This window comes from Drosophila virilis, chromosome 2, assembly GCF_030788295.1.
Source record: "Drosophila virilis strain 15010-1051.87 chromosome 2, Dvir_AGI_RSII-ME, whole genome shotgun sequence".
NCBI classification, from domain to species: Eukaryota; Metazoa; Arthropoda; class Insecta; order Diptera; family Drosophilidae; genus Drosophila; species Drosophila virilis.
Window position 1 is genome coordinate 19,724,315 of NC_091544.1, and position 24,028 is coordinate 19,748,342.

General features: G+C 44.0%; 6 protein-coding genes and 1 long non-coding RNA gene across 8 annotated transcripts; 4 read left to right on the forward strand and 3 right to left on the reverse strand.

Moving 5' to 3' along the window:
- Positions 1–154: 154 nt before the first annotated feature.
- On the forward strand, positions 155–1,188 carry Dnali1 (Putative inner dynein arm light chain, axonemal Dnali1). The gene is made up of 2 exons (XM_002053300.4): positions 155–648; positions 705–1,188. Exons 1-2 carry the CDS (start codon positions 279–281, stop codon positions 1,082–1,084), a joined length of 750 nt encoding a protein of 249 aa, XP_002053336.1. The 5' UTR covers positions 155–278; the 3' UTR covers positions 1,085–1,188.
- Positions 1,095–11,513, reverse strand: LOC6629632 (RNA helicase aquarius). The gene is made up of 8 exons (XM_002053298.4): positions 11,310–11,513; positions 10,773–11,250; positions 10,361–10,707; positions 3,922–4,956; positions 3,410–3,861; positions 2,132–3,347; positions 1,705–2,073; positions 1,095–1,645 (listed from the first exon to the last, which is right to left on the reverse strand). Exons 1-8 carry the CDS (start codon positions 11,421–11,423, stop codon positions 1,175–1,177), a joined length of 4,482 nt encoding a protein of 1,493 aa, XP_002053334.2. The 5' UTR covers positions 11,424–11,513; the 3' UTR covers positions 1,095–1,174.
- On the forward strand, positions 6,693–10,359 carry mthl5 (G-protein coupled receptor Mth-like 5). 2 transcript variants are annotated; one of them, XM_015171721.3, is made up of 6 exons: positions 6,693–7,638; positions 8,668–8,795; positions 8,857–9,027; positions 9,088–9,266; positions 9,340–9,843; positions 9,912–10,359. In XM_015171721.3, the coding sequence occupies exons 1-6, from the start codon at positions 7,407–7,409 to the stop codon at positions 10,168–10,170; spliced, it is 1,473 nt and encodes a 490-aa protein (XP_015027207.1). In that variant the 5' UTR covers positions 6,693–7,406; the 3' UTR covers positions 10,171–10,359. The 2 variants fall into 2 exon arrangements, with proteins under 2 accessions (XP_015027207.1, XP_002053335.1); XM_002053299.4 differs by having other exon boundaries at positions 6,698–7,638; positions 9,343–9,843.
- A 187-nt stretch (positions 11,514–11,700) lies between the features above and the next one.
- On the forward strand, positions 11,701–14,541 carry LOC6629631 (sphingomyelin phosphodiesterase 4). The gene is made up of 7 exons (XM_002053297.4): positions 11,701–11,856; positions 11,915–12,214; positions 12,284–13,083; positions 13,143–13,412; positions 13,472–13,793; positions 13,852–14,109; positions 14,175–14,541. Exons 1-7 carry the CDS (start codon positions 11,824–11,826, stop codon positions 14,475–14,477), a joined length of 2,286 nt encoding a protein of 761 aa, XP_002053333.1. The 5' UTR covers positions 11,701–11,823; the 3' UTR covers positions 14,478–14,541.
- A 1,618-nt stretch (positions 14,542–16,159) lies between these two features.
- Positions 16,160–17,191, reverse strand: LOC138910914 (uncharacterized). The gene is made up of 3 exons (XR_011416116.1): positions 17,058–17,191; positions 16,780–16,953; positions 16,160–16,711 (listed from the first exon to the last, which is right to left on the reverse strand). It is a non-coding gene; the product is annotated as an uncharacterized lncRNA (long non-coding RNA).
- Positions 17,041–21,835, forward strand: LOC6629630 (ATP-binding cassette sub-family C member 4). Its single transcript, XM_015171723.3, has 7 exons — positions 17,041–17,393; positions 17,445–17,576; positions 17,638–17,759; positions 17,815–19,574; positions 19,656–20,541; positions 20,605–21,304; positions 21,363–21,835. Exons 1-7 carry the CDS (start codon positions 17,209–17,211, stop codon positions 21,712–21,714), a joined length of 4,137 nt encoding a protein of 1,378 aa, XP_015027209.1. The 5' UTR covers positions 17,041–17,208; the 3' UTR covers positions 21,715–21,835.
- On the reverse strand, positions 21,712–23,935 carry sad (Cytochrome P450 family protein sad). The gene is made up of 6 exons (XM_002053295.4): positions 23,546–23,935; positions 23,281–23,490; positions 23,007–23,212; positions 22,595–22,950; positions 22,327–22,533; positions 21,712–22,262 (listed from the first exon to the last, which is right to left on the reverse strand). The coding sequence occupies exons 1-6, from the start codon at positions 23,764–23,766 to the stop codon at positions 21,921–21,923; spliced, it is 1,542 nt and encodes a 513-aa protein (XP_002053331.1). The 5' UTR covers positions 23,767–23,935; the 3' UTR covers positions 21,712–21,920.
- Between the last annotated feature and the right edge of the window lie 93 nt (positions 23,936–24,028).

Sequence of the window (24,028 nt, forward strand, 5' to 3'; positions counted from 1 at the left end):
CTGACTACAATACTTTACCTTATTGATGTCCTCACTGCTACCTGTTGATATTTATTTGTCTGGTAAACAAGCTTTCCTCGTTGCTCGGCTGTCATAGTTGCTAGGAGTACAACAAACACATACCTCTTCGGGCTTTTCCTCAATAAAGGCATTTCAGCTTTTTAAATCAACAAAAATTGTTGAACACGTCGGAATAACAACACATAAAAATAGTTTCTACAGATTGGATTATAGTTTTTTAGAGTTGAAATTAACGGAATAGAGCCAAAATCAACAAGATGGATGACATGGAGATTGCTAGTGTGGGCCAATTTCAAACCCTGGTCCGCTACAACAACCCGGTGCTCGTTGTCAAGCATCCGGACAAAAAGGGCGCGCCGCTAACGGAACTGGAAATGAAACGTCCCCAAACGGCTGGTGCCCTATTAGATACCAAGAAAGAGACTGAAGAGATACTGAACTCTATATTGCCACCACGTTGCTGGGAAGAGGATGGTCAATTGTGGCAGCAATCTGTGTCTAGCACACCAGCCACCCGCCAAGATGTTATCAATTTGCAGGAGATGCTGGACACTCGCCTGCAGCAGACGCAGGCTCGCGAGACGGGTATTTGTCCCGTTCGTCGTGAGCTCTACTCACAGTGCTTTGGTGAGCTGTAGCTACCCAATTATTCAAATACACTAATCAATGCATTTAAAAACCAGATGAAATTATACGTCAGGTGACAATTAACTGCTCGGAGCGCGGTTTGCTACTGCTGCGCATTCGTGACGAGATCGCAATGTCCATGGAGGCCTACGAGACCCTTTACTGCAGTTCTGTGGCATTTGGCATGCGTAAAGCTCTGCAGGCGCACGAGGAGAAGGAAATGCTCCGGGATCGCGTCAAGACTTTGGAGTCGGATAAGGAGGCACTCGAGGAAATCATTTCCGACATGAAAATGAAACAGGAGCAGGCCGAACGTCGCAATGCTGAGCTGCGCGCCTCCGAGGAGAAGAAGTTTACCGAGGAGATAACTTTCCTGAAGAAAACCAATGCACAGCTCAAGGCCCAGCTTGAGGGCATTACGGCACCGAAGAAATAGATGATGCTCATTGTGTGTGTGTCGTTGTTTGTATTTATCGATTTTATTGAATTGTTACCAATTATTGGAATTAAATTTACAGAGCAGCATCTACGATTCTTCAACCCTAGTTGTTTCATCAGTTTCCTTCTCTGCAGGGGTTTCAGCATCTGGGGCCTGCTGTTCTTGCTGCCGCTCCATTTCTTGCTCATCCACGTTGATCTCATTAAGTATGGGCGTAGGCTTAAAAGCTTCAGGAGTCTTTTTTGTTTTTTCTTTCGCTGCCTTCTTCTGTGGTGGCTCATCGTCAAGCTCGGTTGCATTCGCAGCTGCCTCTTCGGCAAATTCATCCGTATCTTCATTTGGCAACTGTCTGCGCATAGCTTGCAACTCTTCCTCTGTAGGCAACTTATCCTTAAGCTGGTCTATTTTAGTCATGTAGAGCTCATAGACAAACTGCGCCATCTCGGACATGTTTTCCACTGTTTTACTAATATTATCTGCAACCGGCTCGCTGGTGAGCCGTTCGGTCGGATATGCATCTGATGGCAACAGGCGTAGCTTCAATGGTCGCTGCATGAGCTGCAAGAAAAAAGTACTGTTTATTTCGAAGTTGATCCTCTTTTGCTGGTCTTACTTACCAACTTGAACGTCTGCTGCAATTCCAAGCAGTTCTTAAACAACGAGACGCGTCCAAAGATGTACAACCCGAGACGAGCACGGCTCATAGCCACGACCAAACGTCGCACATCGCGCAGATGACCAACAGCCTTTGTGCGTACCAAGGAAATTAGAATGTAATCATTCTGCTGGCCCTGGTACTTGTCCACGGTGGTGATTTTATGCGGCCAGCCAATGAGCGGATTATTGCCGCACCGGGCATTAATAACATCGCGTATAAGATGCTTTTGGCCATTGTAGGTGGTCAGTATGGATACCTTAGCAGCGGGATAGCCCATCAGGCGCATGTACATGTACAGAGCAACAATATACTCCGCCTCGGCAAGATTCTTATTGAGAAAACTTATGTAAGCCAGATACGGAATGTAAAATATGAGATCTACTTACCTGATAAAAGTAAGGATTGGGTTCGCTTTCACCCACGCCCTTGAAATCATCCACATTGATCAGCTGATAGTCATAAACTAAACCTGAATTTGCCTTCTTATACTCCTCCCGCTCAAAGATGTGCTGCAGATCTGCCAATTTTTTATATCGCCACTTATACAGTGAACATATACTGGAACGAGCACGCCCCTGCCCATCCAAATCAACGGTTGGCACGCCTAGACGCACCAGACGCGTGAACAAACTTTGCTCCATATTTGAGTATTTCTGAAAGGCCATGTTTTTGATGACAGGCGGTAGCTGATGATGATCCCCAATCATGATCCAGCGCTTTAAGCGATTCAAGCCGTCTAGTGGGTTCTGCAGCAGCAGCGGTATAAATGTCTCAATCTCCAAGATTTGTGCCGATTCCTCCATCAATATGTTGTCATAACGAAAGCCCAGATTCACAAGTTCTTTTCGTTTAAGCGCAGCGTGTGTGCAGGTCATGGCAATGATCTTGGCCTCCTTGACCAACAAATACTTGGAGCGATCTAGGCCTGTACGCAACAGCTCAAATGCGCGGAACTCCTCAAGCTCATTAAATATTTCGGAAATATAGCGAAAGTTCGACTGTGCTATGCTCATGAGTTCATCAAAGCTGTTTGCTTTAAAGAGCGGTTGTGGTGCATCGGAAAAGAATTTGGAAAATGGAAACTCAGTCTCGAACACCGCACACAGCTTGTTCATATCCGTTTCCGAGTTGTGTGCGTCCATCTGGCTTTGGAATTTTTCCCAACGCGCCATCACATTGTATAGATAGAAGTAGCCCGCCGTCTCGCAGGTGTAAGCGTTGTCCCCGCTCACACCTAATGCCTCTTGCAGTCGCTGCACTTGACTGAGCAAATCCATGCGCTTTGCCAGCACATAATTGACGCGGCCATAGCGACTGTAGTCCTTCTCAGTTTCAAGCGCCTCCTCACCATGACCCAGACGCAACAGATGCCGCTCATCAATATCCAGCGCCATAATCTTCTCGAACAGCTGATTCAGAGCCTGATTGGAATGTGTTACAATTAACGTACGCTGATTGGGATGATTATGGTAGATATTCGAGATAATTTGCACGGCGACATCAGTTTTGCCCGTGCCGGGTGGACCCACGACCAAAGTAAGACCCGGCTGCATACCAGCACGTATTGCCTCAATCTGTGTGGGTGTAAAGCGTATGCAATTCCTAAGGACGGCAACACGAGAATGAGAATTTGTGTTATTTTTGTGATTGCTCTTGTTACTCACTGTTTGGGCTTGTCGCTGAGATAGGGACCTCTCGCCTCGTATTTATAGGGCTGCACTACAATTGATTTAGTGGGGTCAGACTGATCCGTTTGCATCTCCTCTGTGTCACAGTCACGCTGTTCGGCCACATCCTCAAAGATAAGGCGGTAAGGCGGGTCTCTGCTTCCTTCCGCCGCTTCGCATTTGAGCTCATAATCGGGAAAGCTGACTTGTAGATGCTCGTAGTCCAGAAAAGTGTCGTTGAACTCGAGACTGCGTTCCTGGTTGGGCATATTGCTGTAGTGTGCTGCCGCCGGATCACCGTAGCCGAGCAATATGTCATGCAGCCAGGGTGGCACTACACACTCCGTGTTCATCAGATGACGAATGGTTTCTAGGACGGCTTTAAAATTATTCTCCTTTGGCTTGCGCCGCATCAGAATGTTGAAGCTCTCGTAGACATCGTCGGCGCCCTGTAGTGATTGCAAAAGGATGAGTGAACGGTTACTTTCAATCAGCATATCCAAACTTACCTCCTGCAAGTCGTCCATGTCCATGCGATATTGATTTGAGTCCAGCCAGACGCGATAGCAGCGCTGCTCACCCGGAAGCTTCGGTCGCGGCTCTGGCCCGTCCTCTATGACACGTCCATTAGCGTCGAGCATGCCCTCCACCTCGCAGCCGCGCACACTGACTAGGCCCACTTGGGGTATAAAGGGCTCCCTTGTATTGTACTTGGTGCCATAGGGCTGCGTTGGTTTGACTGTGATTAGGAAGCATACGTCGTGTTTGCGCAGATTTTCCCATTCCTCCTTGATCTCGCGACGCACTGACAGCGTCACGCCGACATCGGCGCGCACTCGCGAAGGCTTCTTCTCGCCCAGATGCGGCTTTGCCACCTCGACAACAGCAAAACTGGCAATGGGCAGAGCCATGCGTGCCCAGCCACCAAAAACCACATCGCCGTCTTCCGACTGCCAGGGTAGCATGCGACTGACCGCGTCCTCGATATCCTGGCGTATCTCATACGTGGACTCCAGCCGAAACAGATTAAAGTTGCGCAACAGATAATCGTGAAGCGTAAGGAACTGTAAATTGAGTTTGGGCAGGGCCAGACAGGTATCGCCTGTGTAATATTCCGATGGCACCACATTTTCATCCCAAATAATCTGCTCCGTGGGATACAGTGGCATCTCGTTGAGCGCCTCCAGTTGCGAGCAACGCTTCTCATGGCGCGTGATGAGCAACTCACGCAGAAACGGCTCATCCAATCGATGCCATTGAAATGGCTCCACTGCCTCGTCAGGCACAAGATTAAGAAACGAAGCAATCTGTTTTAGTCCTTCAGAATCTAAAGCACCGAAATGCTTCTCTAGCGAATCGCGACTGTCCACTGTCGCCACATTAGACAATGCAAAGACGCGCAGCGTTGAAAACTTGGCGAACACAGCACGCTGCAGCGAGGTGATCTTCTTATAATGCAGCTGGGTCATGTCGTGATCGGTCAGTGAGTTGCCTGTCACATCGTTAATTTCAAAACGGGTGTAAAACTTCAGCATGTCCAATAGCTAAATTAAATAAGCAAGGAAGGCAAGAAAAACAATTTTCGTGTTAGTCGTAATTGCACGGACCAAGTCTCTTACTTAATATTCCAATTAATAGTTTAACCCTTGTATTAAAATCGTTTAAATTGGGAACAGAGTTTCGTACATGAATAGACAGCCTACCAGCTCTTAAGATATGAATTAACATCAGCTAGTTAGCACGAACAGTTAGCTTATATATATTATATTATATTGTAGTAACGAGAAAAAGGAAAACCCTTGTTGACATTTTCTTGGGGTGTTGCGGTTAAGACAGAAGTGAAGCTCGTAAATTCTGAATTTTATGAAAACATCTTGGAAAACAGAATATTTTGCAGCACAAAAAAAAAAACATTTGTTCGCTTGATTCTTTTATATAATGTAGTAATGCGATTTAGATAAGACTTGTTTCATATATAAGCAGCATAGTTAAAGTAGTAAATGCCGACTTGGTCAAGATAAATTTATACAATTTATTTATATCAAGTTTTCTCACGAGATCCTAATTAGCTATTTATGGTCGGATGTTGGTTCAATGTATGCATATAAAGAGCATAGTAAAGTTAATAAATGGTAAGTTTAGTCTAGGTATATGGTAATTTTATCTCTTCCTATGCGTTACACATTTCATGGCAAAATTAGAAAACCCTCTACAAAAGAATAAAAACAACGTACACACAACCCGGACACTTCTCAAGTCAACAATATCACGCAGCCACAAAGTCAAACAGAACCGCTCCTGTGCTGCTTCACACACGAGTCCATTGAATGGAACGTATTCTATACTACCTGTGCTGAGAGCTCTACGAACACGCACACACACACTGAGCACTGAGCAATGTTCTCTTTAGGTCTGTAAAACAGGTAACATGACGGTAGCGAGAACTGGCTAAGCTACGAGGCGGTCTGTGGCAGCCGCTTGAGTATGCTACGTCATCATTTTGGTCAACACGTCGTCCACTGTATTTATTCGCGAAGTCTACACAGGCTTTCTACCTTAACTCGGAATTGGGAGAGTGGGAGAGTGCGAGAGCGCTAACTAAAAGAGCAACAGAAGTAATCAAAAAGCGGTTTCTCCATAGTTAACGGAAGTCCTTAACGGGCTGGTTGACTGGCAATCAGAGTGATGGAAATTTGAAACTTTATTCTAAAAATATCATTAATTTAAATATGAAAGCGGGTCTCCATTGTATTTTTTTTCTCATTTATGAGTGAATCTTAAAATTGAAATTAAGAAATAAAACGGAAATATTTTTTATCATTAAATCTTTATATTCAAAAGAGATTTCATTCAAACACATAAATAAATGCTGTAGCAGTGTGTGTATGTGGTAGGTGTGATATGAAAAGGCCTTCTCTTCGGGACGCATACAAGCATATTGATGTTCCACTGGCCGTCTCCTGCTCCCAAGTGCTGACAAGTGTGGCGTATTGAAAGACAAGGCACGCGTTTTCAATTGTTGCGAGGGGTTGGTGCAGTTGCATTTTGCTGGTATGCAATACATACGAGCGCAATAGATGAAGTGCTTCAGTGCCTTATCACATCATCACACGGCCAGACAAACAACAAACAACGAACCCCACACACATGCACAAGCAGGCAATATTGGAATTGCCGGTTCTTTGAGTCGCCTGCTTTGCTCCAATTGATAATTTCCGTTGTTTAATTTAAACAAAAAAAAAAAAACATAAAACCATGCTTGATAGTGCATGAGAGAAAGAGAGAGAGCGAGACAGATTCCAAAGCCCTGCTTTAACGCTTTGTCGCGCTTGGTGGTTGGTGCTAGCTGTAGCGAACGGCAGAGGCGATGGACAAGAGAATAAAACTCTACACTCAGCCCAATGCCAACTGCTGCGGCTCTCTGTTTCTGTCTAGTAACTAGAAGTTAAGAGAACGAACCGACGTGTTCCTGCACTCAGAGTCAGCGTCAGCGTCAAAGGTAGAGCAAGAAAGAGAGAGAGAGAGAGACCGAGCCGCATTCGCATTCTCAGTCAGTCTCATTTTCAGTCAGTTGTCGTTCGCAGCGGTTCGTTGTCTTTTGGAATTTGTGCGCTAGCTGCATTTAAATGCAAACAAAAATTGTTTAGCAAATAAGAAATTGTATATCGTGTATATTCGGTGGATAATGTGAAGTGATCGGATACGCTCAGCCCTATCTTAAGTTGTATTTCTATATCGAAACGTTCATGGTGTGGTTGTATATGAATTAAACTCTACAAAAGAAAAAAGTGTCTCTTGTCTGGTTGCTTTAGTTTTTGGTTTGCAAGTCATGATCTTGGCTCGAAACCGGCATCAGCCAATGCTTTGATGACGCATTCGATTACGGGTGCGAGTGCGAGTACGAGTACGTGTATCTGTATTTGTAGGTGAATCTGTATCTGTAGGTGTATCCGCAACTGTATACTGTGTACCCGTAGCAGTGTATTTGTGCGAGATGCTTGTATATACGCTTGGCGCGCAAATTTTGCGATACCTGGCCAAAGGCAGCTGCCTTTTGCTTGCCCTGCTGGCCACACTACGGACTGTTACCGCTCATGTGGCCAACAACAGCTCAATACAGGCAGTTGTGCCGGCTGCCAACGATCCCAATCTGGTGCTGGTGAACAAATGCTGTGAAAAGTTCGAGATACACGTGAACAATACGTGCCAGCAGGTCAACCAAACTGGTAAGTTGTCCTCGCGACTGAACAGATCTGGGAATACACCAAAACATGACCGTTGTCACGGACAACGCCAGTCACAATTAGTTCAACTCGGTCACTGTCGCCTTGGCCATTCAACTTTATTGGATTTTTTTTTTTTGCTCTTGGCATGCAACATATGCCCCACATTAAAGGGCCCCTTTGCAGGCAGTCAATGGAGGACCGAAACTGGCGCTGCTTCCAAAACTCCTCTTTATTGTTTTATAAACAAACATAGCCATCATGATTTGTGATTTGGTGAGTGGATTCCACACAAACAGCCACTTGGCGTTAAGTTTTTAAGGGTAGAATTTCGGAATTTCTTACAGTTCCATATGGCGAGAGCTTTACAATTAATGTGCTCAATATTAATTGGATTGATTAGAAAGTATTGTTAGAATGCAATTGTATCTTTACGGCTCTTGAGCTATATTAATTTTTTTAATTTAACATATAATTTAATTTTGTTAAATTGTGTGGAATTTTCTATTGTTTGTATATAATGGAAATCTAAATCCTATTATTTGATCTAAAAAATGTGTTTATTTACTTATAGTATCAATTACTTTCCCTAGACAACTTTATAGATACTTCAGAATCTGAATATTACAATTTCCAACATGTCAAGAATATGATTACAGCATTTCAAATTAGAAAAATAGTTGAATCATAAATGTGACGCAAATGCCACTGAATATCCATCAGTACCAACAGCTTAATCCACCAACATAATCAACATAATGAATATTAAAGATGCTAACTCAATTTAAAGAAACCGCAAGCTGTCTGAGTGTCAATTGCTGATGACGTTGCTGTATGGCGAATCTGCATTTGAATCTGGATCTGTGATGCTTCAGAGCGTCGAGCACGTTATGGTCGTGCATTGTAAATATTTATAGACTTGCGAGTGTTTTTATGATTGGCTTTGTTTGCAGCTTGCTATTGTTCGACTGATGCGCCCCTCTCTCCCAATTGAAGTGATCTGCCGTATTCTTACGTATATGCTTTTTATAGACTATTTTCAGCCCATGTTTACCAGCTACAGCGGCGATCAAAACAGACCAGTGGCGAATTTTAAGTTCGTAATTGGTGTGCCCAACTGTGGCACCAAACAGATGTGGCCTGTTTTGGACTATGCAGGCGTAAGTATAACTTAATGGATTAACAAATGGCATTGTGATTGACTAGGCCCTTCACTTATAGAGCTACGACAAGCTGGTTCTGTTGGACGATGGCAAATTGAGGCACTATACCAACACCGAGGATGAGGCCGATGAGCAGAGCGGCGTGAAAGCTGACTACGATGAGGATTTGGCAGAGGCGCAGAAACCGCGCTTTTATGACTATGAGCAAGGTCAATACTGCCTGGACAGGGTGAGTTTAATGAATATGTGCTCTCTAGATATATTTTCATGATTATATTTCTACTTGCAGGCAATTTCCCCAGAGCACAAGCATAGCCTGTTTGCGCACATTTGCTTGGCCCGAAAGGAAAACAATTGGAATGATTCGAACTTTTTGTTGCGCAAAATACTTAATCCCATATTCCATGGCATATCTCTGGTACTATTACTTATCATAGCCATCGTCTATTTTATACTACCTACGCTAAGGTGAGAACTGCAGCAGTTAGCATTTAAACTGATCGTATAGTCATAGTTATTCATTTCGATAATTGTTTCTTAGCAGAGATCTTGTCGGAAATATAGTTACGACAATTGCAATGTGCTTGATGGTCAGCCAGGCAGCAGATCTGGTCTGCATATTCACGGATTTTACCAATCACGTGAGCTTTATTGTGGCGGACATCATTTTGTGCTTCAGCCTGTTGGCCGCATTCTTTTGGTTGAATAGCTTCGGCTATTACATATGGAAAACGTTTCGATCTAGGAATGTGTTTCTGCGCGTCACCGATGGACGTAAATATTGTTACTACTCGTTCTATGCATGGGGCTGCACAGCTACAATGGCTGTGCTGGCGGTATTCGCGCACTTTTTCCTCGACGCCGACTCGTACAAGAAGGAGAATATGCGTGGCGAGCAGCAAACGATTGGCTGGCTGGGCATATGCATATTCTTTGCACCGATTGCGTGCACCATCATAGTAAACATATTCTTCTATGTGACCACACGGAAGCTGATCAACCGTCGCACCGTCTACGGACGCATTGCTCACAAGCTGAAAGCCAAGTTAGTGGATTGTAGTCTAGATTTATGTGTTCTACATATTAATGTTGAATACTAATATGCCTTTACAGCTTCATCATGTTCTCGCTGATGTTGCTGGTGATGTCATTTGCCTGGCTGTTTCTTACCATGTCTTGGTTGGCTCTAGACGGCCTACTCTATGCCCACATAATAGTGAATGCATTCCAGGCTCCACTGCTGTTGTACATATGCGTGCTACGGCAGCGCCATGTGACTTATCTACTAAGGAAGTCCTGCTGCTACAATGAGCCACCATCGACAAATGATTGGGGCGACGAGATGCACCACATGAATGGTAATGATTATTGAGGCAGCCCACCCAAGCTCTAAGGAAGGTAACCCGAAGTTATATCAGAGCACGGGCCTTAGTCTGTCAACTAATTTTAAGATCTACTCGTAACTAGGCTAAGTGTTTTTGTAGATTAACAATGTTAAACATTGAGATTTGTACTTAAAACTAATTTATAGAAGAACAAATTAAAGAAAGTCTGACACATACCTGCCCAAACAGTTTGCCCTCTTCGCGCTGCACCAGCGGACACATAAGTGCACGCACAATGAGATGGCAATCATCCAGCACAGTATTAAAGAACCGACGCGTGGGCAGCAGTGCCTCCAAATCGATTATAAACTCTAGAAAACGTTCGCAATAGTGCACCACATTGCTATTGAGTTCACCTTCAGATGGAATACGTTCCAGTATGTGCAAGAAATCAATGATAAGATTCTGCATAAAATGACGTTCCCACGTGACATCAGGATTGGCAGCATCTTTTTCCTTTTTCTGCAGGCGTTTCCAGTATTTGCGCCATTCTGGTACCTCACGCAGTTCCTGCTCACGCCGACCTATATAAAAAAAAGACAGCTCATTCGACGGTTCATCTACTGAATAGATTAATTGTTACACTTACGCGGCTGCAGGCAGTGCCACATGGAGAGAGAGACCAGACGCTTTGCCTGATCGCGACACAGCTCAACTTCCATGCTGTTGAAGCAGTGATTTAGAAATATTAGCAGTGCCGTCCGCTCTCGCAGTGTGCTCCTATTTTGCTTTGTTGCTTGATCTGGCAAACAGGATTCCAGCACGTGGTGAAAAAATGCTGGATACTGCTCTGGCAACTGCTCGAACACATTCCACACCTCAACACGCTCCCGAAATTTCTCATTCGACATAATCACTATGGACATCAGATGAGCATGTGTGGCCGTCTCGCGTTTGTAATTGGGCCACAAATACTGTTCTAGGTACTGGCTGAATTCCAGCATGTTGATGCGGCGTGCGCTACCCTTTCCGCTTGTTATTTCGTCGGTGTAAATGCTTTCTATGATGTCAGCATTATATGGCAAATGCTCGGACTTAGATTCCGGTAACCAGTACTTTGATGCTAACTGGAATAAAATGGTAGAAGCATTGAGTTCGCAAACGTTTTGATTAGTGGAGCACCCACCTGCCAAATAACATCGGAGCTGAACTGATCCAAAGTAAGAGCACCCGCCTTCTCCTTTGGCTTCTTGGCCGCTTCTGTAGGCACCTGCACTTTTGTATGGCTGCGGCGTTTCATTTTGATACGTAGAAATAAAGGAAAACAAAAATTAACACTCAGCTAAATTACACCAAAACAAACGCCGGCTGCATTCACGAACAGTGTGACCGTATGCAGAAATTGTGGAAATTGCACATATTTTAGCCACGCTTAAATAGTGTGTGCAGCCCTGTGTAATAAATAATCTTCAAAAGTACCTTGTCTCGACAAGGTGCTTCTGCGAACAGCCTAAATTATATAGACGAAGTTGTGCTATTCAAATAAAGTAGTCATATGGCTCTAATTTAAACTTTAAATAGCAGTATTTCCTTCGATCACACTCTTAATCGATTACAAACTCAAGGTGGCAACGCTCTGCTAGTCGCATATTATTTTTTGATACAAACATGGTTTGAGAGTCACCCATAGCACCGACAACATGTCTCAGCCGATGCCGCCAGAAAACATAAATGTAAGTATTTATGCTTTCTAAGATGATTCAATACTGAAAATAATGAATGGTTTTCCAGAGTCACATACTGACAGTACTCAGCTTGCCTCTGCTGGACAAGCTGCCGCAACTCGAGCTATTGTTTGATCGTTGCACTGTGCGACAAATAGAGGAAATCTACCCGCTCATAGTGCACTCAATATTCGGCATTAATGGCAATTCGCTCGGATGGGGACTTCGGATCACGACCATGGAGAATGCTTCGCATTATTTTAACAGACTGCAGCACTTCCTTGGTGTCAACGGCATTTGGATGCATGTCTGCCACCGGCTTTTAAACGAGACAACTAAATTTGATATTGATATTAATTTATTACCGGTAAGTGACTGATATCGTAGGGGTTTACTGGCTGGATAGCTAAGATAATTTTTTTTTTGCTTTCAATAGCGTAAATTCATAAGCATGCTGCAAGCAGGGCCCATGTTTTATTCGGATCTGATAAACATTGATCCGCTAAAGCATCAAGTGAGCACGCTGTCCCTCAACGCGTTCGACTTTTATATGTTTCATTTTGTGCTGTACGCGCTACAACCACTGCACACTATCAATCCCATCGCCATGCAGATACACAACGAGCGCGCCAAGACTATTTATCAATTCTTGGCGGCTGAGTACCTCGACAACTTTTTGCCACAGTATCCGGACGCACGTATCGAGCCGTCCAATTTTTCCACTAGTGTCAAGGCACCACAACAGCTACCAGCGCAGTCATTACAGCCACAGCGTCAGTTACGTTACCTTAAACTGCCAAGCTCCTATCGGAATGGAAACGGCGAGACCGGCAGTGCTGCCGGCGGTGGCAACACGTCGCCACAGTCAGCGGACGGCAATGGTGCTGCTAGTCGCGCCTATGCCTGGCGTTCAGAATCCGTGTTGCATTTCTTTGTAGATATATGGCTGCGATACGATATAGAATCCGAGCATCATCTGCCCAGCAGCGATTTCGTGCGAGGAGTACGCACGCTCGTCAAGCAAATCCATTTCTTTGCGAATGCTGCACGTATGGATCACAGTCCGCTCTGTGCGCTGCGCAAGCTGTCGCTTACCATGGTCAAGGCGCGTATCTACGCTTTCCTCTGCAGTCTGATTGATCGCTGGCCACTAGACAGTTCTCTGAGTGTTGTTTTGGAACTTTGGCTAAGCTATATACAACCCTGGCGCTACACTTTAGGCTCCAACAACAGAACGTAAGTCGCAGCCCATTTCTTAGTTTATTGTCATTATATATTTATTATTTTTGGCGCAGCTTGGGCATATATTATGAGCCTCCAATTACAAACCAATTCGACGGCTTCATTATTGACAACCTTATTGTATATACGCACATCTTCATGCAATTGCTGCCGCGGTTTGAGCGCCTGGACTACTCAGTTTATCGCAATGCATTCATGCTGCACCGTCTGGCCAAGACGTTTTCGCAGCAGGATTTGGTTGAACGTCTGCAGCGTTTTGAACGGTTGCACTCTGGTAATGCCTATGGCTTTGATTCACCTCAGCGCCAGGTCAATATGTTAAAGTACGTTTGGCTAAGGAATAAGTTTTCGTTGGTTTCAATATATGATTGAATTTTTTCAGCAAATCACACAACAGCTCTTATAATGCACAATGGAACCCATTGGTTAGCTCGAATATACCTAAGCTATTCAGTGAGCAGATGCACGCGCAAATTCAAAGTTTTTTGTATGTCATTAGCATGGCTCGCAATTCAGTGCTGACCAATAATATAAGTGCGCTGCGGAAGGAGATTTTGGAAAGACAGCGTTCGGAGGGCTATCTGAAAAACATATTTAAAAAGTTCATAGGCGAGGAAACGCAGGACGAATTAACGCTCCGCGATCTTAATCGTATACCAGAGGTGCTGCGTCATTGTATAGATGCATTCTGTCGAACTTTCAATGTAAGCCTCTTCAGTTGAACTGATGCGTTTGAATACCAATTGGTTGCTTTTTCAACAGGTGGATCCAGGCACATTGTCTATGCATGAAACACTACCTGTAGAGCCAAGTCCACCGGCTTCACCTTCGTTGCAGAATTTTAGCTTTTTCGACTCAAATAATTGTTTGGACACCTCAAAGCTGACCCCGCATCAAATGTCACTGAACGCCTCCAATATGCAGCCCACAGTCGATCCTGCACTGCTGCCCATCAAGTCAAATGAGATAAGGCCGCTGGTTAGACTGTTACACCTCATTTCAGAGGCCATCAACGATAGAGTAAGTTTCATATCCAATTAAGTTGCTGTCGCATTTGGTACTAATTTTTGAAAACTTCCATTCAGTATGGCAGGCGAATAGAAGCTTTTTACGAAAGGGAGGACTTTTACGGAAAGCTCTCACGCCAAGTGCTGTACGCGCCCATGACTGAAAAATGGTTCGAAAAGAGTGATGGTAACGTGGACATTTATGAGAAGCAACTACCCCCTCGTATCAGTCTGCGTCCGTTGGGATCTATACCCTCACTTTGTATGATGGCATTTGCATTGTGCTTCGGACATTTGTGGTTCGGTGTGGCAAGTGTTGGACTGTTGCTTTTGTGTGTTGTGTTTTTTATTTACTGCATGCTGTTGGCATTGTTATCATAACAGATTCATGTTGAAGTTATAAAAATTATATTTGTATAAAAATAAAAAGTACAATTTCACTTGATAGCTGTTTTTATATATCATCTACCTATTTTATCTTCACCTTCATTAACTAATCAACACTTCACAGACTGCTCATAAAGTGGGATATTCCACAAATGTTTAATTTTCGTAATAAGGCAGAACTTATCACCTTTAGCAAACAAACAAATCTTGTTTTGTCTCCTTCCGCGTGCTACACAGCTGTGCAATTTTAGAAGGCAAACGAAAAGCTGCTACGAATAAACGGAACTTCAATTAAATTAGGGAATTGACAATAAAGGCACGTAAATTGAGTGGCCTCATTTTCAGTATAGCAAAATGTATTCAAATATAACAACAAACAATTAATTGATGCACTGTGGCCTTGGGTCTATGTACATTGTGGACGCTCATAAAAATCTGAAAAATTATATTGCATGCAACGAATTCCAAGCTCCACTCTTTGTTACCATCCGTATTGTACTGACTGTATACCTTTGCATGTAAATATCCGGGAACATGAAAATATGTGAACCGGTTCCGAACAATTTCAGTTTTTCCAGCGATTGTCCAAAATACAGCAATGAAAAACTAATTTTTTATTGCAAGCATGCAATTTAAATATAGTGTAACAAGTTATAAATATAAAATTATCCCATTTCGATAAACAATTGCGAAATATATAAATTTTTTCATTTAAAATTGAAAAAATGGCACGATCCCCGTCTCGCTTCAAAACGAAAGAGAACCAATCCTCAAACCATTAAATATTTAATCGGCAGCCAAGATATAATACGTATATACGAAAATATATGGTATATACATATGTATGTGTATAAACAACAACTGATCTCTCGGGCGAAAAGACGTGTTTTTCGAGTGCTCCGCAATATTTTTGATTTTAGTCAAACAGCCGATGTTTGATCACTAATTTTTATACTAAATCTAAATCAATCTGTATGCATTCGTGAGTTTTGTTAAATGATTTAATTTATAACTGCGTTGCATTCTATTTGCGTTTATTCTATTTGATTTGTGATTTGTGCCGGTCTCAGTAGCAGTGATTGTATTAATCATAATTGTTGTTTATTTTTATACCCTGAACCCATTAAAAATGGGTGTAAGGGTATATTGTATTTTTGCAAAATCCAAATGTATGTAACAAGCAGTAGGAAGCATCTCCAACCGCATAAAGCCGAGTCGATCTAGCCATGTCCGTCTGTCTGTCCGTCTGTCCGTTTGTATGAACGCAATGATCTCGGAACCTATAAGAGCTAGAGATATAGGTGCTCCTGGTGCCCGCGCAGATCGAGTTTATTTCCGAAAATCGATAACTTACTCCGTTTCCAAGCAATCGATAAAAATCGATATCGATATCCTGTTTTTTGGGCAATTTTGGTAAATAATAACAGCTAGAGCCACCAATCTTGACATATAGCTTCTAAAATAGAATATATATATGCATTTGATGTTGGAAAAAGAGTGTTCAGGGTATCCCTTAGTCGGGAGCTCCCGACTAGAACCTCTTACTTGTTCTTATAGATAAAACTCACGCACTCGCGATCACGCGGACTTGTTGTTGCAGTCACTCCCAGTATTTCGCCGGTTGTTGGAATTGTAGCTAGCGCTCTACTAAAATTTCTAATGGCATTCGTTTTACTCTAACTGGCATAGTGGATTTATAGTTTTTATTCGCCATATACAATATTTTATTTGAAATCTTTTGTTTAGGACAATTATCGATTGATTTCTTAACTAATCCTAATTAACTACTAAATAATTCAACTAACTACTTGTGGTTAACAAAGAAACGGTTAAACATATGGAGAACAGGACATTGGAAAATTATATTAAGTTTGCGGTCTGGCAGGTTATGTTCCCCCAGAATGTTGACATGCTTTGTGCTGTGTCCGGCAATCTTTTTTTGCACTGTTGGAGCCGTACAAATATGAAAACTCAATTGTCGGCTACGACAATTCTAGTTTGGAACGACATTTTAACTAAATATTTGTATTAATCAATGACTTTATGATTCATTATGGGAATTAAAAATTGTCGTGTAATACAGGAATGCGACACAATCGCAATCGTTGCATCAAGTTAGGCTTTTTTCTTGGGAGTATAATTTTTTCATGAACTGTGCAACGTGTAGAAGGGGACTTCTTGATATATATATGGAGATATGTGGTATGTTTTTATATATGTATGTATGCCTACATAAAGATATATTATTTATTTTTATGTGTCTAAGTACAAAATTAAATTATAAATAAGAACGTACTCTGAATCCGAAAGGGTATAAAACGGAATCGAAATAAGCTTATCTTTAAGTCACAACCGATCGAGCGTATGTGAGCAACCATGAAAGCGGCGATTTTCGTATTTGTGCAATTTTTCTCTGCGGCCAGCCCGAGAGAAATTTTATATTTTTACACAGATCAGCTGATTGTTTTCTCTGAAAGGTGAACGAGATTATTTATTAATTATTAATATTATTTTTATTTGTCAATAAAGATTTCTTAAAATTACAGACTGTAGAGAATTCGTGCGGCATTTTACCATTAGATTATGTGTTTAGATTGCATTTATTGTAAGAAGATTGTAGATTTTCACATTCAGCACATTTTGATAAGATTATTCGGGCGCGTAGTTGTATCAGCGCGCTTTAAGCGATCGGACGTAGACACTTACGGCACGGTCTCATTGCAAAATGGACAGTAGTGCCAAGCCGAATCTTAAGAATCCATGTCAGCAAGCCAGCATTCTATCCCATCTGACATTTGCTTGGGCTTTGCCATTATTGTTACGTGGACTGCGACAAGGTCTCAGTGCAGACGATCTAACAGAATGCCTAAAGGATGATCGCTCAGAGCAACTGGGCAATCGGTTGGAGCAGTGAGTACTTGTTGATATTTATGGGGTTCAAAAACATATTATCTGTTTCAGTGAGTGGTTTAAGGAGCGGGCGAGGGCGCTAAGTAAATCGCGAATACCTCGACTTCGCAACGCTTTGCTCGCTTGCTTTTGGAGCCCCTTTATCATCAATGGCGTTCTGTGCGTTGTATACATTGCTCTCAAGTGAGTGAACCTTTTATAATCCGAACTGAAAACGTAATTATATTAAGACCACATCTTATAGAATGTTGATAGCCGCTATTTTAGCGCAACTGCTGCTGCAGCTGCAACATGCACCGGATACTGACACATATGATTCCGATTCTAACATTTCTTCGAGTGGCTTTAACTCAATAGACGTCAATTGTAAGAAAGACCGGATAAAGTATCTACATAATTTAATTAAACTCAATCCACATAGTAAACTACTCGAAAGCTTTGGACACAGCTCCACCCTCTAATAGGTCGAATAATAGCACATGGAATGCCATTTGGTACAATGTTTACAGTCTTGGTGGGCTATTGGTGGGCATAAATTTTATTGCTTGCATTCTTTGGCACCATTTGTATCTACGACAACGTCTAATGGGTGCTCGAATGAGAATTGCCTGCTGCTCGCTGGTCTATCGTAAGACTCTGCGTCTGTCTATGCGCACCGTGGGCTCAACTCCGGCGGGTCACCTAATTAATCTAATCTCAAATGACGTAAGCCGGTTAGACTATGCTTTGGTATTCACGCATTATATATGGATCTTGCCAATCCACTCGGTGGTCACATGCTACATTTTATGGCTACAAATTGGAGTTCCAGCTGTCATTGGTGTCCTTGGACTCCTGCTGAAAACGGTGCCGGCTCAGATGGCGCTAAGTAAACTGACCTCAAATCTACGGAGGCGCATTGCAAAACGGACAGATGTACGCGTTGGCATCATGAACGAACTTATGCAAGGCATTCAGGTTATCAAAATGTACGCTTGGGAAAACTCTTTTGAGTCCATTGTGTCCGATGCTAGGCGCAGCGAGGTGCAACAGCTTCGATACGCCAACTACCTGTACGGATTCCAGCGTACTACCAGGTTTTTTATTCAACGCACAACACTATTTATTACTCTAGCAGCTGCCGTCCTAATGAATCAGAATATTACAGCTGATTTTGTTTTCTCCGTGGTTATATATTACAACATACTTCAGCTTGTTGCAGCAGTTTACTTTCCCCTGGCAATTAATTTGCGTGCCGAGGCGTTGGTCTCACTAGTGCGCATTCAGACGTATCTACAACAGGAGGAGCGTAAGCATGTACATAGCCTTGGCCAGAACTGGGAAAAAGATGGCAAAGGTAAGAAAGCCGTTGTCCTAAAGGATATCAATGCCAGCTGGGACAAGGACAAACCGCAACGCACGCTTCATAACCTCAATTTGTTGGTTAAAAAGGGCAAGCTCTGCGCAGTCATAGGTCCAGTTGGATCAGGCAAGAGCTCCTTGCTCCAGTTGTTACTGGGGGAATTACCCATCATTGATGGTAGTATTTTAATACATGAGGAACTCTCCTATGCATCCCAAGAGCCTTGGCTGTTCACAGGAACTGTGAGGAATAATATTCTCTTTGGCGAACAGTACGATGCAAAGCGCTACCGGGAAGTTACCAGGGCCTGTGCTCTGGCCACGGACTTTCAGCAGATGTGCAAGGGTGACGAGACCATTGTGGGAGAACGTGGGGCTTCGTTATCTGGTGGTCAACGAGCTCGCATAAGCCTGGCACGGGCCGTCTATAAACCCGCATCCATCTACCTTTTGGATGATCCGTTGAGCGCAGTAGATGCACATGTTGGGAGACATCTCTTTGACGAGATCATTGGACCACGCGGCAGACTGGCTCAGCAGAAGGCTACCCGTATACTGGTCACCCATCAAGTACACTTTCTCTCAGAAGCAGACTGGATTATTATAGTGGATCAGGGCCGCATCGTAGCCCAGGGCACTTATCAGGATATTAGCAATAGTGATCTAGATTTTGCTAAGTTACTCGAATGTCCCAGCAAATCTGATGAATTAGAGAATGAAGTTCAATTACTGCCCACGGCAAGTTCACTTGAAGAAGAAGACCAGGACGAAGATGAGGATGTTGATGTTGTGTCTGATAGCTCGCTGCCATTACGAAAGCGCCGGAGGAACGATAAGCCGGTAAGTTAGACCTCAATTAAAATTGACCCGAAAAAAGTATATTGTATGCTTACCTACCAATCACTGTATTAATATTTACAGTCTAAAACTGAAGATCAGCTGAAGGTTGGCCAAGGGAATAATGGATTAGTTGAGACCCAAGCAACGGGAGTGATTTCATCTCGTGTTTGGTACGAGTACTTCCAAGCGGGCAGCTCCTGGTTAAGCTTTAGCTTCATGGTGTTTACCATGTTGCTATCGCAGCTGGTGTGTAGTGGCTCTGACTACTTTTCTAATATCTGGACGCAGCAGGAGCGTCTGCGATCTCAGAGTGAGCCCACCAATCTTACCACATACACGTGCATGTACATTTATGGTGCCCTTATTCTTGGCGTGGTGATTATGACTACCTTCCGTGGCTTCCTTTTTCTCAAGATATGCATGCACGCCTCCAAGGTCCTGCACGACCGAATGTTCAGGAGTATATTGCATACATCCATTCGATTTTTCCACAATAACACCGCTGGTCAAATCCTCAATCGGTTTTCTAAGGATATTGGAACAATGGACGAATGGCTGCCTAGAAACATGCTAGAATTTATACAACACGGCTTGGTTATATTTGGTATATTAGCTGTGATTCTAGTGGTGAATCCTATGTTATTACCTGCCGTGTTGGTTATGACTCTTCTGAACATGCTCATACTGAAGGTGTATTTACGACCCTCGCAGGATCTTAAGCGCATGGACGGTATTTGTCGCAGCCCAGTTTTTTCACATCTAACCTCAACTTTGTCTGGCATTCCGATCATACGCTCACGTCAGATGCAGAGCATAGCAACAAAAGAGTTTGATCTTCTGCAGGATGTGCACAGCGGCGTTTGGCAGCTAGCAGAAGCAACAAACACAGCTCTTGGACTGTGGGTGGATGGGATCAACTGTGTCTTCCTCGCAGCTGTCACATTCAGCTTTATTGCTTCCAACGAATGTAAGCTAAGGCATCCAACTAGCTGATACCAAACATAACTTAATTGAATGCTCAATTTTGCAGTCATATACAGCGGCAATGTTGGCCTAGCCATCTCGCAAGCCATCCTTCTCACAGGTATGGTTCAGTATTGCGTGCGCCAGGCAGCTGAGTCCCTGCAACAGATGACTAGTGTGGAACGCGTGCTGGAGTACACGGAACTGGAACAGGAGCCAGCGGGTCGTGATAACGATGAACCTTCTCAGCAGTGGCCGCAACACGGAAAGATTGAGTTCCGCGCTATGAGCTTACGCTATGATCCCAACGGCTTGTCTGTTCTTAATCAGCTTAGTTTGACTATTGAACCTGGCTGGAAGGTGGGAATCGTGGGTCGCACTGGTGCGGGCAAATCCTCGCTAATTGGCGCACTATTTCGTCTGGCATACATTGAGGGTGGAATCTATATAGATGACATCGAAACGGGTAGTATTTCCCTGGAGACTTTACGTAGTCGCATTTCAATCATACCACAAGATCCAGTGCTCTTCTCGGCTACAATTCGATATAACTTGGATCCTTTCAAGCGGTACAGTGATTCGGAGCTGTGGTGCGCTCTTGAAGATGTTGAACTGCGGACGGTGATTCCCGGTCTAGACTTTATGGTCACTGAGCGTGGCAGCAATTTCAGTGTGGGTCAGCGACAGCTCCTCTGCTTAGCGCGTGCGGTTCTACGCAACAACAAAATTCTAGTGCTGGATGAAGCAACTGCCAATGTGGATCTACTGTAAGCATCTTATTATCAAAGGTTGCACACAAACTAAAACTATTCACTACTTTCCCAGCACGGATTCACTGATCCAGCGCACGATACGTGTCAAGTTCCAGCACTGTACAGTGCTGACTATCGCACACAGACTGCACACCGTCATGGATTCGGATCGCATCATTGTAATGGATGCCGGATATGCGGTTGAATTTGATGTGCCACATGTGCTATTACAAAAAACCCATGGAGCACTAGCACAGATGGTCGAGGCTACCGGCGACGAGGCCGACACACTTCGACAGTTGGCCAGTGATTCATTCCAAGAAATGCAGCAGCCGTGGGCAAAGAAAGGTACAGATGAGCGACAGCTGCTCATGCTGCTGGGACGCAGTACAGGGATTCTTCTAGATAAGAACACGCAACCGTAGAGTCTACGAGCTTATTATTATTTAAGTTATTATTTTTTTTTTTACTCTACAAACTAAAAGTTAAACTAGAAATAAGGTTACAATTACAAGGTCTAACTACGTTTGGGCTGTAACTCAGTTAGATAGCTCTGACTGCCATACATATTTATTGGAATTATGGTAGTGTTTTATATATCCCGAACGATATGAATATGGCCCATGTGAAACTATACTGGTGCTGTTTTGCCCTTTTCAAATTTGAGCGTTAGTGCCAGGCGCAAGATCTGATTGGGCACAGTGACCATGCGCAGCATGCAATCCACAGGCTTTTCGTTGAGACACTGCATTTTAAACTGGGAAGCGCATTTTCCCAGTAGCGCGTGCAGCTGCTTCATGGCCACACGTCGCCCGATACAGGACCGCTGACCAATGGCGAAGGGCAGGCTGCCATGAGACTGATGCACCCGATCTGAATGCCCGAGTAACCAGCGTTCGGGCAGAACTTTCAGAGGTTGCTCAAAATGCGATGGATCTCGGCCGGAAGTGTAGAGAGAGATCAACACAAGGGTCTGAAATGAGACAGAAAATGGTAAAAAACCGTAGAAATTGGAGCGGCAAATGTATGCAACTGACATCTTTCTCTATAAAATGGCCGCCAATCTGTGCATCTTGCGGCAAGTAGCGGCCGATAAATGGAGCAACTGGATACAGGCGCAGCGTTTCCTTAATCAAGCCATGTAGAAGCTGAGATTCAGCCGCAGCACGCTCATGGGCGATACGTCGTTGTAGCAGCTGATTGAGCGACAGGAGATACAAAGCCCACTGACTGCTGAAGGCGGTCTGCAGGGAATTGGTATGAGAATTATTGAAGTCAGAGAGAATTAGCCGCTAAACTGCAGACCGTGTCACCTGCTGCTATGACCAGATCCACAAAAATGCGCCTGATCATTTCGCTGGGCACCGCCGCAGCCCGCAGCTTGTGGTATAAGGCCTCATCCTGCTCCGACTGCGGCTGTCCCCGCTGCAAGCTAATGCAGAGCTCAATGATTGCAGCGCCCTGTTGTAGCACTTCGCCCACATTGCTCTCGAAGTCGCTCCAGATGCGCAGGTGCAGTAGCTGCGCAAGCCTAGGCGGAAAGTTCATCAGTCGCGAGCTATGCTCGAAAACTTTGTGAACGATCTGTGTAAATTCATTCAGAGCGGACTGCATTTTGGGGCAGGTCAAAACCTTAGAGCCGAACATGATGCTGCAGAGCACTGAAAGAGCCCGAACTTTAGTTATGAATTCACAAATGAATTCTCTTATAGCCTACCTTCGATGGACCAACGATACAATTGTTTTTCGAGATCCGGCAGCTCGTAGTGCTTTCCGATTTTGTTTGCCTCCTCTGTGTGCGCTTGCCAACTGTCCACCAAGTGGCGCGTACAGCTCTCAATATGCACGTCCATCCAATTCAAATTACCATTTAACAGCAGCCGATTAAGAATACGCCTGTTGTGCAGCCACTCAGCGCCCTCCCTGTGCCCATTAGATATTCCCCCAAAGCGGATTAATATGATTTGCAATTCATTTCGTGCGCTACTTACATAAAGAAGAGTCCACGTTGGCAGGCATGTCGCTTGTTGTAGAATGTCCAGGCATCCGGTAGCGGATGCTTCGGAAAGTGACCCTCTTGCAAAAAGAGGCTGCGCATTAGATTTGCCGACGACACGAACACACAATCCTGTGTGCCGCCCAATCTTTCCCGATAAATGGCCCCGTACTGGCGATGTCGTGCGTCCACATATTTGTGTAACCTGTAGATGGTTTTCACGGTTAGCTGCTCTTTTAATTTTCACATGTGGAACTTACTGCGGTGCACCGCCAGCTACTATCAAATCAAGGAGAGTACCCACAATGGGCAGACCCTTGGCGCGTGGTATGGGCACATATTTAGGCACAATCTGCAGGCTATGGCTTGTATAGCTAGTTTGAAGCTCAGCTTGAAAGTGAGACATGATGCGGACAAGCAACGTCCTGAGCAGCTGCACAGCCCAGCACAGCAGACCGCCACGGTACAGCTGCTCGGTCATCTCCTGAGAAACCAGATCGTCAAGGGACTCTCAGACACACCAGCAGGAAGCGATCTCAGTGGACTAACTGCGAGTTTATCTACCTTGTCAGCAAGACGAAAAACGAACCCAACTCACGGCGCGACAAGGGCAAGGCCAGCACAGAACTGATTCGACATGCCGACCGGCTTGTGCCTTATAACCGACAACGGTCAAATGAAATGCGAAGAGCGAACAGGCCGAGTTTGAGTACGCAAAGGCGCGATAAGATCGCAGGCACCTT